Genomic DNA, 15,750 nt, shown 5'->3' with positions numbered 1-15,750 from the left:
GCAACCCGCAACCGCTTCAAGCCCCGCCTTCCCCTCCCCCCGCACCCCGGCAGTGCCATCCCTAGCCGGCAGAGGCCCCTTTTGTCTTCGCGGCTCCCCCAGCACCCACGTCCGCTTCTCCTTCCAGTCAGCCCGCTGAACCCCGGTCCAAGGGGCGCTCCCGCCCACCCCCACCCCTTCCTGGGGTCCCTACGCCCAGCTGGCTCAACGCTACCCGAAAACCAACTTTACAGACTGTACTAGTGCTCCCCCAATCGGTAAAGAACCTTCTTCAAACCCTGTCTGACAAAAACGGTCATCCGCAAAAGCTCACAGGCTGCTGTGCTAAATCTCCACCATCGGCGGCTCCTTCTTCTGATTGGCTCTGAGGAAGGACGGCTAGAGCGTCACTTCCGGCGGAAGGAAGCGCGGGAGATTCGATTGGAGGGCGCTCGTTTTCCGCTGAGTCTTGTGGATCTGCGTCACTGTGCTTCGCCCGGGCAAGGATCCCCGTCCTGTGCCTCAGGTGAGGAGCTAGGAGAGGAGGTTCTCGGGGAGCAAGGGCCGGAGACTCCTAACGAGACCCTTAACGTCGTTCTGAGTGAGACTCAGTGCATTCTATGTTGTTTTTTCAGGAGTCAGTCTCTTCTAGAAAAGGGCGGTTATGAGCGTAAAAGAGTAAGAAGGTCAATTATTTTAATTGGAGACGGTGCTGCTGCAGTCACTCAGCTAGCTTTTGTATGTGCCATCAGGTGGACACGGGTGAGCGTCTGGAACCGGACATACAGGGAGGAAAAGGTGCTACTTGCGACTTTTGAGGTGCTCGGAGATAAGTAGGCAGCTGGCTTTTCCAAACTGCTTTGACGACCCAGAGGGAAAGAGCTTAACTGAGCAGTGTGCTCAAACCAGAAACTTGAAAGTTTACTTTTTTAAAAAAAAAATTTTATTCAAGTATAGTTGATTTACAATGTTGTGTTGATTTCTTCTGTACAGCACAGTGACTCAGTTATACACATATATTCTTTTTCATATTCTTTTCCATTATGGATTATCACAAGATTTTGAATATCGTTCCCTGTGCTGTACAGTAGGACCTTGTTGTTTATCCATTCTATATATAATAGTTTGCCTCTGCTAATCCCAAACTCGCAATCCTTTTCTCCCCTATTCCCCCTCCCCCTTGGGAAACTTGAAAGTTTTCTAGGTGCCTTTCTTATCTCTCACATCCAGCCAGTCATACCAGCCTCTTGAATATCTCAGATCCATACACTTCTCGCCACTTTTACTGTCATTACTTTGGTTCAGCACGACTACTACATAACTATGCCAGTAGCCTCCCAGCTGGTTCTTCTTCTTTCAATCCTGTTACATTTCAATCCAGACACCACATTGGAGGCTGATAAAGCACAAATCTGATCTGGCATGCCCCATTAAAAACCTTTCCTTCAGCCCCTCCTATTTGCCCTCAGGTTTGAGTTTAACATGGTTCACAGGGCCCTTCTTGTCTTTCTGAGTTCCTCAAATGCACCATTATCCCTCACCTCCAGACCTCTTCTAAATCCCATCACCAACACAGCTAATTCTTACTCATTCCTTGGGTCTCCGTTTATGAAGCCTTCTAAGTTAAGAAGCCTTTCCTAACCCTGCAAGATTGGGTCACAAAGCACCCAGTAGTTAGTTACTCATTCTACAGATAGTTTTTAAATGCCTCCCTTCTCTGTTCCAAGAACTGCTAGGTACTAGGATTACAATGGTGACCAAGATGTGAGATTCCTGTTCTTTCTTTTTTTTTTTAATTTTATTTTTATTTTTGGTTGCATTGGGTCTTCGTTGCTGCACGCAGACTTTCTCCAGTTGTGGGCAGTGGGGGCTACTCTTCATTGCAGTGCACGGGCTTATTGCGGTGGCTTCTCTTGTTGTGGAGCACAGGCTCTAGGTGTGCGGGCTCAGTAGTTGTGGCGCACGGGCTTAGTTGCTCCGCAGCATGTGGGATCTTCCCAGACCAGGGATCGAACCCATGTCCCCTGCATTGGCAGGCGGATTCTTAACCACTATGCCACCAGGGCAGTCCTAGATTCCTGTTCTAATGGAACTTAAACCTTTTATGGGTGGACTTAAGAAGAGTAAAGTGGAATTTGTTTGATTTGGGTTGGTCTGAGAAGGCCTCCCTGAGGAGTTGACAGTTAAATTGAGACCTAAAAGACAGCCATGCAACAGAAGAAAGGAAGAGCATTCCAGAGTGAATAGGTTATGCCAAGACCTTAAAGCAGGAAAGAGCTTGGCATCTTAGTGTTCAAGAACCTAAAAAAAGACCAGTGTGGCTGGATCATGTTCAGAAAGAACAGTTTTATGAGATGAGTCTGGAGAAATGTTCAGGGACCAGATCACACAGTTAGGATTCTAATACAGCAGCATAAGCAGGAGATGATGGTGGTTTGGATTAAGCTGGTGGTAGAATATATTAGGGGAAGAGTGAATGACGGTTCTTATTTATTTATTTATTATTTATGCTGCGTTGGGTCTTCCTTGCTTTGCGTGGGCTTTCTCTAGTTGCGGCGAGCAGGGGCTACTCTTTGTTGCGGTGCGCGGGCTTCTCATTGCAGTGGCTTCTTTTGTTGAGCATGGACCCAAGAACATGCGGGCCTCAGTAGTTGTGGCACGTGGGCTCAGCAGTTGCGGCACACGGGCTCTAGAGTGCAGGCTCAGTAGTTGTGGCACACGGGCTTAGTTGCTCCGCGGCATGTGGGATCTTACCGGGCCAGGGCTCGAACCCGTGTCCCCTGCATTGGCAGGCGGATTCCTAACCACTGTGCCACCAGGGAGGTCCCAGAATGATGGTTTTTAGATGCGGAAATAGACTGAAGGGTGTCAAAAAAGACTGATGAATGTGATGTGGGACTTGAGGGAAAGAAAGGAATGAAAGATGACTTGACTCCTGGGTATCTGGCTTGAATTACTAGTTGGAGAGTACTGCCATTTACTGAGATGGAGAAAATTACTATTAAAGAGGTTTGAAAGGAAACTAACAATTCAGATTTTTTTTTTTTTAGCCTATTAAGCCCTGAGATGACTATGAGATATCCAAATACATTTGGCTGTCAGATAAGCAGTTGAGATATGGAAGTCTGGAACTTACACATATTGTGTACCTTTGTGTCACTTTGTTGGTAGTTCTACATTGTCTGTCTTAGCCAATAGATTATAAATTCTTTGAACAGAGAACCTGTTTTTTCTATCTGTAACCCTGTTCCCTTCCCCATCCCTATTCTATCCCTAGAATAGTACTTTACCTATCATAAATGCAGTGGACAAACTGTGCATTATACTCACTAAGATTTTCCTGGCTAATGTTTTAAAAATATTTTTCACCAGTATTTCTCCAAATAAAAGAGGTTTTGTCTGGTTTTTGCTTATTTAATTTTCTTATCTCCTGCCTGCCTCTCCCCTTTCCAGATTTTTCATGTTAACGTCAGAAAATCATTTCTCAGGGACTTGTTATGACTGCCTTTAGAAAATTAGACAAAGTATGTACCCTTTGAGGAGACCATTAGTTAGTCTTAATAAAGCAACTCAGAATACCCACCCTTTCCATAGCTGAGGACTCTGTCCTGTAAAATGTGAAACGGGAAATCTGAGAGCAGCAAAGTGACAAAGATTTTCTTGCAAAGCAAGAACAGTTTGGGAAGGAATGAAGAAAGGGAGAAGAGTTAGTCATATCTCCTTTTCTGTATGCCATTAGAAGTGGGGAGTAGTTTTTTAAAGGAGTGATTTCATCCTTTGGTCACAGCCTTGAAACAAATACAAATAGTTTGTGTGAAGCTTGAGCAAACAATGTAATGGACTAGAAAGACTGGTGAGCTACTCATCAGAAGGCATGAATTCCAGACCTGATGCTACCTGCTTCTTGACCTTTAATTAGTTACTTAATTTCTCTGAGTGGATCAGATAATCGTATAAGAGAGAGAACTGTAAAGCATTCAGAAGAATTTATGAGCCCAACCAGGTTATAAACTTCATTAAAATAGAATCCACATCTTACACTTCTCTTCACCACCCTCCCCATAGGCTAATTCACATTAAATACTTAATTAAATTTTTTCTCCATGATCTAACACTTAAGAAGAATTATTCTAGTAGACCAATTATTTTGGATTTTCTAATCTAGTCCAAAGGAGGAAAAAACTGTATCAGTGTGTGTGCATATATGAGCGTGATTTTTTTATAGGCTATTAAGTTACCTTCTAAAAACTTGGTAATGAGGGAATTAAGCTGAAAAGCCTTAATAGTAGTTTTCACGTGTAGGCAACGTAAGCCTTATTTGGAAACTTGTGAGACGTGCAAATTCTCAGGCCCTCATCCCAGACTTAATGAAATCAGACTCTGACATTGGGGCCCATAAATCTGTGGTTTAGCAGTCCCTCCAGGTCATTTTGATGCACACTAAAGTTTGAGAACCCAAAGCATCTCTAGTGTGAAAAGGGTGCATCACCTGTGTTAGCATGATTCCATTAAATATTTGCTTCACCTAATGCCCCTTCTTCAAGTAACTTTGTTTATAATTTAGCTTAATATTTTTTTTTAACATCTAGTTTTATCCAAAAGAAGATATGGGCTTAAGATGAGTTCCTTCCTTGTGACAGTAATTTTTTGTGATAAATTAGTAAAGCATCTTGGATTATAGTTCATCTCCCATGGCTAGAAACAGAGAAAGCAAGTAGTCCAGAGTATTCCATGTTAAATTAAAAATGCACTATAATATGTCCACCTGGACCCAGCATATTTTCATAAGCATAAGTCTATCAGAGTCTTCAGTCCTGGACATTGACTTGAGCAATCTCTGGCCGTCAAAACAAAAGCCAACTGAGGTCCTAATTAATTCCCTAACATTTATACTTTTCTCCCTCTCTCTCCATCTCATTCTCCTGTTTCTACTTCTATATGTGAGAGATTAAGGGGACCCAAGGTTTTTATTATATTTATTGATTTTTCTAATTTAAAAAGTAATACATTTATGAAATATTTAAAATATTTAAATAAGAAATATTTAGAAAATATTTAAAATGGAAATAAAAATCACCTTTAATCTGACAACTCTGAGAGAAAGTACTTTTTAAAAGAAGGTTATCTGTGTGCCTAACTATTCTCTTTCTCCCCATCCCCGCCAAGCTAAGACTAGATCAGTCCCCTTGTTGTATTTTCTCATGGTATTCTGTACTTTTTCTTTATAGAATTTTCCACAATTTCAGTTTTTTGGTGTGATTATTGGTCACTATAAGTCTAGTGACCAGGTAGGGACCTTGTATATTTTGTCCATCTCTTATATTATTCCCATCACCTGGTATTTATCAGCTGTACAATAAATGATTGATACATAAGTAAATATATTGGACTTATTAAATTGGAATATGGTTTGCTGACCGTGATGGAACTGAAAGTAATGTAATGCAATATCACCATCCTTCCCAATAAAATCAAGAAGAAAGATAAATTGCAATAGATACCACATATGGAATTGTTACTAAGTCTGTGATCATGTTTTCCTAACTTTAATATTCGCTCATTCCTGATGCTTCATTCAGTTATCCATCAAACATTAATTCAACATACTTTAAGTCAGGCAGTAGAGAGAGAGGCAAAACAAACTAGATGACAAGAATCATAAGGAAATACTATGAAAATAACAAAAGGAATAACTAATAGTGACTGTCTAAAAGGATCTTATTGCATTTTTTTCACCAGCCAATGAATGGAAAGTCTTTTAGCCATTTGCTGGAATTTACCAAGTGAAACGCAAATAGTAAAAATACTTCAATGACCTTTTTCATTTCAGTTCTCAAATTTATTTATTTCTCCACTAGAGGGCAGTAAACCCTTAAATAATGACAATTTAACCTTCCTTCCTTTAAAAATAACAGCAGTTAGTGCTTGCACAATTAATTTAGAAATTAATTCGCAAATATTTCTGCTTATATATGTTTTTCATTTATAGGTGACATGATAGACCAGGTCTCCATCTTCATGAAACTTTAAGATTAATGGGGGTAGAACCAACAAAAACAAGTAAGCATGTATCATCTGATATATAATTTTCATGATTGCATATATCACGAGCACGATTAGTACCATGAAGGAGTAAACTGTGTGATATCATAGAAACTAAGAGGAAGGAAGTATTTACCTGAGATGAAATGGGGCTCTCTAAGGGGTAACATTAAAGATTGAAGGATGAGAATGAGCCAGCTATTTGAAGTACTGAGGGAAGAGCATTTTAGACAAAGAGAAAGGTAAGCACAGAAGCCTAAGAAAGATTATTTGGTGTGTTTGAGGAGCAGAAAGAAAGCTAGCATGGCTTGAAGTGCAGTGATTAAGGGGGTGAGTGGTACAAGGTGAGGTCAATGAGGTGGGGCTAGATGAGCTAGGGCCTGACAGGCATTGTGAGGAATTGAGGCTTCATTCTAAACTGCAAGATTTTAATCAGGTAAAAGACGACATTTTCAGGAGGGAGTTTTGCCCTGTTTTATCTCTCCTAGCTCATAGGCAGGTGTACCACCTTATTACACCCTACCCCAAACTGGATTTTAGAGGAAGTGTAGAGGGAGGATGCCTTTGCTGACATACATTCCATCATTTGTTGCATTGGTAAAAGGAACTTGAGGTAAGTAGCACTAAAAATAGCAGTGTTCTCTGGCCTTTTCTTTCTGCCTTTTCCTTGTATCCTGTATCACCTCCTCTACCTTGTCCTTAGAGATTGCCATGTAGCCTAAAGTGACAGCCAAATCTAGGAAGACATATCTGCTTTTGGTAGAACCTTATTAGTCATGTATACCTAAGGGTTCAAAAACAAGGATAACAACAAGAATTAAGCAGAGTTAGATTTTTTTTTCTATGCCCGCTTTAATAACATAGATCGGTGATTTATGTAAATCCATTTATCTATAATCTTTGTACGTTTCCATCTTACTGCCTTAGGTGGCAAGATTTTATTTTCACAGGAATATTTTGATTGGTAGACAGGATTAGAAACATTTTAAGATACCCATTCCATAATCACATTTCTAAATTCGTGATCATCCTCAGGAGGAGCTATACCTAAAAGATTCTTTTATGATTTTGAAACTGATGACTTACACTTTGTCAAAATTTGCTGATGCCAGTCTCAGAAACAGTTTCACCCATTTGCAGAAATTGAAAGCTTTTGCCGTGTGTTTACAAATGAAAATTTATTGGTATAGCTTTATCTTGAACATGTACAGAGATTTTTATTTCAGAGCATTTATATTATGCTATAAATAAGCTAATCAATTTTAAAAATTTTGATAAACCAACATTTGAGTTTTTAAAAGGAAAGTATAAAAGAGGCGAACTGCTATTTTATTGTTTTACTTCTCTGACGTGTTTTATACAAGGCTCATAAAGCACTTTGAACTCTCATTTGACCATGCAACATTTTTATTTTTCTATCTGTACACTCTAAATTGTCTTTTTTTCCCTCTTCAAGCTGTGTAGAAATGTACATACTGAAATCTAATGAAGTGATTTTTTTTTCCAGCTGAAAAGAACTATTTCCCACCAATTTCGTTTCTTTTAAACATTCCTGTAAGTTCATTTAAGTTCCTTTCTATTAATAGTGGAAACAAGTTCTATATAGCTCTTCTTATAAAGATGTTGAAAGAAATTAAATGATACCTTTCTTGAATTACTGGGGTGGAGCATTTATTCAAAAACAGAATATTTGCTTGAACTACTCTGTTTTAAATCTTATTTTCTTAATTAAACAGAAAAAGAAAATTAGTTTTCCAATACACTAACATTTACTACAAAAAAAAACATCTATTGACTTTGCAGTGAAGTTTAAGTGATTTTCCTAAGAAATGAATTACACACATGCAATTAAAGATTTGCCATTCATCCCATGGTTATTTTGTTTTGCAGACCACAGTGAGGACACATGAATAGAAGAAGAAAATTTCTTCTTGCCTCAGTTCTTGCTCTCCAGAATTCTAGTTTTATATATCCTTCATGTCAAAAGTGCTTCTCTCGAATACTCCTGGTCTCCAAAAGGTAAAAATAAAGCCTGAAAGTGTGAGAAAGAAAATGCAAGTGTACACTGTAGATTTCCTATGGCTCAAAGGCAAGTAAGGATTAAATTTGTATCAGGACGTAAGATTCTCTTAGATTGGTTCTTCTGTAAATCCTGGAATAGAATTGGCTGGTAATCCTCTATTACTAGAGGGATGTTTCACATTATCTCCAAGTCTTTACTAAGTACCTGCTTCAGAGAAGAAAACTAATTTCTCAGAGAGGAAGTCACGAGCCTGATGCAAAAACTTAATACACTTCTGGGATATCCCTGGAAATAGTGTAGGGGTTTTTTGTTTGTTCATTGTTTGCTTATTTTTGCATAATCTCCAGATTATTTTTTAATAAATGAATAAACTCCCTGAGAACAGGGACTTTGTTATTGTAACCTCTGTATCCTTCAGCACCTAGAACTGTGCTTGGCACATAATACTTTCTTATGGTGCCCAGATTCAGGCCAACTAGACCTGAGAGCCTAGGATTCTTCTCTGATCTTTATAGAGTACAGGTGAGAGGTTAGGGTTGGAGTTCCTTAAGAATACATTCTCTCTTCCTAGGGGTGAGAATAAGAATATCTAGTAAGTACCTAGTAGTATGTAAGTAGAGTAGTAGGCCAGCAATATGCTTAACTAGTCTTTTTTGTCTAGTTAGCATTGTATGGGGAGGAATTGACAGTTCCAACCCACACCTGGACTCTTAAGTCATCCTTCTAGTAGTTTTCACTATTTCTTTATTAAGCTATTCTTTCAAGTACTCATTTGTAAATTGAGAGAAAGAACCTATTTGTGTTATTCATCATTAAATCCTCAGCATTCAGCCTATGGTTTAGTTCATAGAAAATACACAATAAATGTTAAATGAATGAATAAATGACAATGTGATAGTGTCTGGGTTGTCTTCGATCTAGACTTAGCTTCACTCATTTTCAGGTTCCTACCTATTTTCTGAAAAAACTAAAACACAGGGACTGTTTTCCTTTGATCAGGACCTATTCTTAGAAGCAGTGTGGTAAAATGGAACGATTTCAAGCTTCGGAAAACACAACAGGGTTGTAGATAGGCTCTGGCACTTGATAGTTGTATGATCTTGGGCAAGTATACTTTACCTATTGCATTATATCCTGGTAATTAAAAAGCACAGTTCTCTGGAGCCAGACTGCCTGGGTTCAACTCTCAACCCTGCCACTTAAAGCTTTGTAGCCTTGGGCAAGTCACTTAAATTATCTGGATCTCAAAATGGGGAAACTAATAATATCTGCTTCATAGGATTGTTGTGAATTAATAAATGCTTCAAACATTGTGTGATACATAATTAGTAATATATAAATGTGAAACATTTTTAAAACTGAGTTTTTTTCCCCCAAGTCATTTCTTTTAAAGATAATCTATAACAACCATTTAGGTTGAACAATACTGCCATTTTTACCTCTTTAGACTGGTAATAACAATAGATAACATTAATGAATGTTTACTATATGCTACACATGGTACTAGGAACTTTGTAAGCATTATATCTTTTAATACAACAGCCCTGTGAGGTGATGCTACTGTTAATGCCAACTTTCAAAGGAGAAAATTAAAGCTTAGAAAAGTAAAATAAATTGCCCCAAATCACAAAGCCAGATAGTTAGTGGCAGAAACATATTCAAGCCTAAACAGTCTGACTGCTATCTAGATCCATAATTACTATATTACCTCTAAATTAACAGTGAAATTTGTATCCAGAATGATACCTCCCGCTCTCTTTCCCAGAGTTTAAGATGCCCTCAGAAAACTGAGCTCTAATTGGACCATTTAGTCACATAAAATCCACAGCACTTTGTCCTTGCCTGTGGAAATGTAGTCCACAAAAATATAGCCTCTCCTCTACAGATATTACATTAACAGTGCTACACAAAGTCTATTCCCATACTTTCCAGTGCTTATCTTTTCTACTGTTATCTCTGCTTTCCTTTTTTCTTACCTGGAGTCAGTTGTAAGCCAGCACAGGAAACAGAAATTCCTCACTGCTGCAGCACAGCAAGTTTATGACAGAGGAATTCCACACTGTAGCCTTTGCAGAAGATTTTAGAGACAGTGAAGAACAAAAAGACTGCTCCCTAAAAGTTTTTCATTGAACCCCAAATCCTTAGTGACAACCACCATAGTAGTTTTGTGTTTTATGGGATTAACTTTTTTCTCTTGTTAACCTCCAAGATTAGAGCAGTGGTGGTTTTCAAATTACTGTTCTGCAGAGCCTTAGGGTTCTGTGCTTCTAGAAGGAGATAGGATTAGAGAAGTAATAGTGGATTGTGCTGACTAGTAGGTAGGGCTTTAGGGCCCCCACTTTAGTTTCAACAACAGCTCCATTCTCAGCCTTGAATTAGGGTTCCAAATTAGATTTCTTTTCAAAAAAGATTCCATGACATAAAGATGCAGATAAAGAAATAAAAATGTAAAAACTATATGTACAGTTGACCCTTGAACAACACGGGGCGCCAACCCTCTACACAGTATAACTTATAGTTGGCCCTCCATATGTGCAGTTCCTCCATTTATGCAGGTCCTCCATACCTGTGGTTCCTCCATATGCACAGTTCCACATCCAAGAATTCAACCAACCACAGAATATATAGTACTATATAGGATTTACTCTTGAAAAGATCCATGTATAAGTGAACCTGTTGCAGTTTAGACCTGTGTTGTTCAAGGGTCAGCTGTATAAAAGTTAGTTTGGTCCTTCATTATCATATTCATATATATGTGAATATGTATATATATATATATGTACACATTTGTATATGTGAATATGGTAATCTCATATAAAGGAACAAACATATGTGTGTGTGTGTGTGTATATATGTGTATATATATATATATATATATATATATATGATTTTATATATGTATGGGGGAGGTGTATGTACTCCCAAAAATTATGAGCAAGAAAGGGGACTCATTTGTCCATATAAGCAATCTGGCCAGCCCAAACATGTAAATTGCCCTTCTGATTCACTTAAAGGAACCCATTATCCCTTTGGTCTAGAAATCTGTCTCTGCACTAAGAACTTTCTTTTCCTGTTATTTTTTAATATTTTTCATTACCTTTACCTGTGAAATATGTAAAATATTGTGTGTTATGGTTATGTGTGCAGTTTTCTGGGAGAGAAGAGAGTCCATTGCTTTCATCAGATTTTCAAAGAGTTACTAATCTCATCAATTTTTCTACTTTGGGGCTAAATATAAGTACACTAACCTAGAAAAATAAATGAATGAAAGAATGTTTTAACTGGTATCAAACAAAAAAGGTAGCAAATATAAGTATTATTTTAGATAGATCCTTTCAGAGGCTTCTTGGGGTCAAAAATTTTCATAATAATTCTAAGGCATAATTTGCCTTTTCACTCTCATTCTTGTAAAAGTGCATAGTGGAATTTTCCAGAGGCTCCATGACATGTGATATCACAGCAGAGTGAGCAGAGAAGGAGGTATGAGAATCCAGCTGTCTATTAAGACAGACATTAAATAGGTTTGCAAAATATAAAGCAATGCCACTCTCTTCTCACTGATTTATTTTGGAACACAGTTATTTTTTGTAAAAATATGTTCTTTTTGTTAACTATGCAATGGATCTATTTTTTAAGGTATTAATAAGTATTTTTTAGAATTCTCACTTTCATTTAACTTCTCATTTTCAATTGGAAATATAGATAGATATTACCCACATAAGCAAAAGCTCTTTGGTATTCTCAATAATTTTTAGGAGTATAAAGGGTCCCTGAGACCAAATATGTTTGAAAACTGCTATTCCATAACAAATGACATTTTGGAAATAGGGGTGCCTCTAGAAGTTAAATCAGAGGACTGTGATTTCAATGTGTTGTCTCTACCCCTGCTTCTCAAAATGTGGTCTGAGGAACAGCTGCATCGGCATCACCTGGGAGCTTGTTAGAAATGCAGAATCTTGGGCCTTGTCCCAGACTTAGTGAATCAGTATCTTCATTTTAAGAAGATCCCTAGGTGATTGGTATACATACTGAAGTTTGAAAAGCTGTGATCTGTATTACTCCATACTAACATTTATTTCAATTCAGACTTATTCCCAAAAGGATTAAAGGAAACTACATAAATATCTTCATTTTATATATAACATAAAAGTATAAATAATTTAGTGTATATATGCATTAATGCTAATAATGCATTAATACTAGTCTTTCTTAGGCTATCATTGATACTCTGTATTTGTAAGGTAGTTCATTATTAACCATACTGTTCTTATAGTTAAACAAGAAAGAACTCCAGGCAAGGAATCCAAAGCCTTGGATTTGGTCATAAAAATCACTAACTTTGTCACATTGGGCAAAAATTCACCCCAGTTTCCCAGTTTGTGAATGGGAGTAAATGCCTTGTTTATGTATCAGAAGGAAATAATGTATGTTGAAAACATTTGTAAACTGTAAAACACTGATGCACATTAATTGTAAGATTTGCTAAGAATTTTACATTAGATCTGAATGCGTTATTAGTACATAATTTTTAAAGAAGTTCTAATATATATTTAAAACACTTAATTCATTTCACTAGAGCTTGGTACTAATGAGGTTTTATGCCCCAGTAAGTCGATTACCTTCACTTCCTTCTATGGCCAGACTACAACACAAACTCCAGCCAATTTGGTTAAGATTATATGAATGGATTGGCACAGATCCATCATCAGTGTGGAAAAAAAAATTAATAATTAGCGCAGATGTAATGATGATGAATCAGTAACTTCTTTTTTTAATTTATTTATTGTTTTTATTTATTTATTTTTTTGGCTGCGTTGGGTCTTCATTGCTGCGCGCGGGCTTTCTCTAGTTGCAGCGAGCGGGGGCTACACGGGCTACTCACTGCGGTGGCTTCTCGTTGCGGAGCACAGACTCTAGGCGCATGGGCTTCAGTAGTTGTGGCATGCGGGCTCAGTGGTTGTGGTTTGCAGGCTCTAGAGTGCAGGCTCAGCAGTCGTGGCGCACGGGCTTAGTTTCTCCACGGGCTTAGTTTCTCCGCGGCATGTGGGATCTTGCCGGACCAGAGCTCGAACCCGTGTCCCCTGCATTGGCAGGCGGATTCTTAACCACTGTACCACCAGGGAAGCCCCAGGAACTTCTTATATGAAGGATTAACCTTTGTTCAAAAGAGTCACCTTGTGAGCCATGGAATTCAGGCTCCCCCTAGTGGCTGTCTGGGAGCAATCAAATTTATACAACTGTCTCTAACATTTTCTATGCACATTTTTAAGCCAGATCATTAGCGACATGAAGAAAAAACAGTTCTAGGATTAACCATTACCATAAGATGTTTTAAGGGGTCAATTTGTTAAATTAAGAATGTGAAAAATGGATAGCAGAGTTCTAAGATATTGTAAACAACTAGAAAAGAGGGGAAGCATAAGTAGAAGTGACGGTAACCATCACAATACTTAATATAATTATGAGGGAGAAGCAGACTAAACACATTAATTTGACAAGATCTGTACTAGATTCTTTCTTTACTTTCTTTTCTTATACTTTGTCTCATTTTATCCTTCTTCAACCCTGGATTTCACAGATGAGGAAATCTAAATTTAAGGGATTTAGTATCTATCCTAAGACCAGACTGCTAGTACATAACAGTAGTGTTATACTTGACACACAGTAGTTTTTTTTTTTTTATAAATTTATTTATTTTTATTTTTGGCTGTGTTGGGTCTTCATTGCTGTGCGTGGGCTTTTCTCTAGTTGTGGCGAGCGGGGGCTACTCTTCATTGCAGTGCACGGGCTTCTCATTGCGGTGGCTTCTCTTGTTGCAGAGCACAGCCTCTAGGCCTGCGGGCTTCAGTAGCTGTGGCTCGCGGGCTCTAGAGCACAGGCTCAGTAGTTGTGGCACATGGGCTTATTTGCTCCGCGGTAGAGGGATCTTCCCAGACCAGGTCTCGAACCCGTGTCCCCTGCATTGGCAGGCAGATTCTCAACCACCGTGCCACCAGGGAAGCCCATACACAGTAATTTTTGATAAGAAAGGATTTGGCCAAAAAAAAAAAAAAAGTGTTTGATAGAATTCAAACTTGAAAAAAAGAAAACCAACTAATGTCTAAACATGACCTAGGCCATCTTCACTATTAAACATGAACCACCACCACCACCCCCCAAAAAAAAGAATGCCTTTGGCCATAATTGCCTTACAAACAAGTTAAACAAGATGTTTTGTACCTATTTTTTGTAATCTAATAAATTCTCAGCATATTTCAATGAACTAAATTAAAGAAAGTAAAGTTATTCTTATAATAGTGAGAAAAATATGACTAGGTACTTTGTGTATAAATATTTGTTAAATGTTTTGAGATTATTCATTGTCCTTTTAACAGAAGATAGACTCAGGTCTTCTGTTGGTGTGGTGCTTGCTTCATTATATCTAGTTTGCCCCCACCCCCAACCTCAGACTATAATATGCCTCATTTGTTAATGATGACTTAGCTACCCAGTAACAACCAACCAGCCACCCTCCCTCCCCACACCCCTCTCTCTCCCCACATACACACACACAGTTTTCCTTCAATTTTTATCAATTTGGTGCTACTTAATTTAAATCAGTAAAGTAACTGTTATGAATAGAGAAAATTCAAAAGAGGTTGATCTGAAATCGTTTAAGAAGGATGGAACTTGTACATTTTGTACATAAAATATTATTTTTAATCTTTACTTTTCCAGATTTGTTTTACATCATATTAAAAAAAAGTAAGTGAACGTCTCTATGCTTTTTTTCCTCCACTTTTCCAGGTCTAATTGTCCAAAATGTGGCTCTACTGGTGAAGCTGAAAATGCCAGTTACAGATATAAGCTTACCTTAAAAGTTGCAGAATCAAACAAATTATTTGGTATTACTGTATTTGGAAGCTGCTTAGATGCATTTTTTGGTCTTACAGCCACTGGTTTGCACAGGTAAGAATATTTAAAGCATTCTTTTTCCTAGCTACTACTTTAGAACATCAATAGAATTTGAAGACGTGGGTTTTTTTTGGTTTTTTTGTTTTATTTATTTTTGGCTGTGTGGGCTCTTTGTTGCTGCTTGTGGACTTTCTCTAGTTGTGGTGAGTGGGGGCTACTCTTCGTGGCAGCATGCGGGCTTCTCACTGTGGTGGCTTCTCTCTTGTTACGGAGCACAGGCTCTAGGCGCACGGGATTCAGTAGTTGTGGCGCGCAGGCTTCAGTAGTTGTGGCTCACGGGCTCTAGAGCGCAGGCTCAATAGTTGTGGCGCACGGGCTTAGTTGCTCCGCGGTAGAGGGATCTTCCCGGACCAGGTCTCGAACCCGTGTCGCCTGCATTGGCAGGCGGATTCTTAACCACTGCGCTACCAGGGAAGCCCCCAGAGATATGTGTTTTTAAGGTAATATGCATTTAGTAAAAACAGATGATCACTCGACCTCAGATCATCAGTTCATTTAAAAGATAATCAAGTGAGAAATAGAAAGATGTTTATTTACTGAATACCTATTGTGATGATGTTAAACCATGCTCCAACCAAACTGTAATTAGACTATTAAATTACAAAACTCTAATCCAAGTTAGAGAAATATATAATAAGAAAGTAGGGCTTCCCTGGTGGCGCAGTGGTTGGGAGTCCGCCTGCCGGTGCGGGGGGCGCGGGTTCGTGCCCCGGTCTGGAAGGATCCCACGTGCCGCGGAGCGGCTGGGCCTG

The 15,750-nt window shown here is 38.5% G+C and overlaps 2 protein-coding genes across 13 annotated transcripts in view; one reads left to right on the top strand and one right to left on the bottom strand.

Moving 5' to 3' along the window:
* The window catches only part of PRCP (prolylcarboxypeptidase), a 73,261-nt gene extending 72,869 nt beyond the window's left edge, over positions 1 to 392 (bottom strand). Inside the window, exon 1 of the mRNA XM_019948738.3 lies at positions 314 to 392. The gene's annotated coding sequence lies outside the window, so the exon portion shown is untranslated. The remainder of the gene's footprint in view (positions 1 to 313) is intronic.
* Positions 152 to 15,750, top strand: part of DDIAS (DNA damage induced apoptosis suppressor) — a 43,626-nt gene continuing 28,027 nt past the window's right edge. For 2 of the 12 annotated variants that reach the window (XR_004527858.2, XM_033862185.2), the window contains exons 1-6: positions 542 to 777; positions 5,969 to 6,039; positions 6,510 to 6,634; positions 7,529 to 7,575; positions 7,912 to 8,040; positions 14,831 to 14,992. Coding sequence is in view for 11 of the 12 variants with exons in the window: in XM_033862185.2 (XP_033718076.1) it covers positions 7,928 to 8,040; positions 14,831 to 14,992 (275 nt within the window). In the remaining variant the exon portion in view is untranslated. Of the gene's footprint in view, positions 506 to 541; positions 778 to 5,968; positions 6,040 to 6,509; positions 6,635 to 7,528; positions 7,576 to 7,911; positions 8,041 to 14,830; positions 14,993 to 15,750 lie in introns of those variants that run through there. The other 10 variants (XM_019948730.3, XM_033862180.2, XM_019948731.3 and 7 more) reach the window with 10 other exon arrangements.

The sequence above is a fragment of the Tursiops truncatus genome, chromosome 8, assembly GCF_011762595.2.
Source record: "Tursiops truncatus isolate mTurTru1 chromosome 8, mTurTru1.mat.Y, whole genome shotgun sequence".
Taxonomy (NCBI): domain Eukaryota; kingdom Metazoa; phylum Chordata; class Mammalia; order Artiodactyla; family Delphinidae; genus Tursiops; species Tursiops truncatus.
This window is presented reverse-complemented; position numbering and strand designations above follow the sequence as displayed.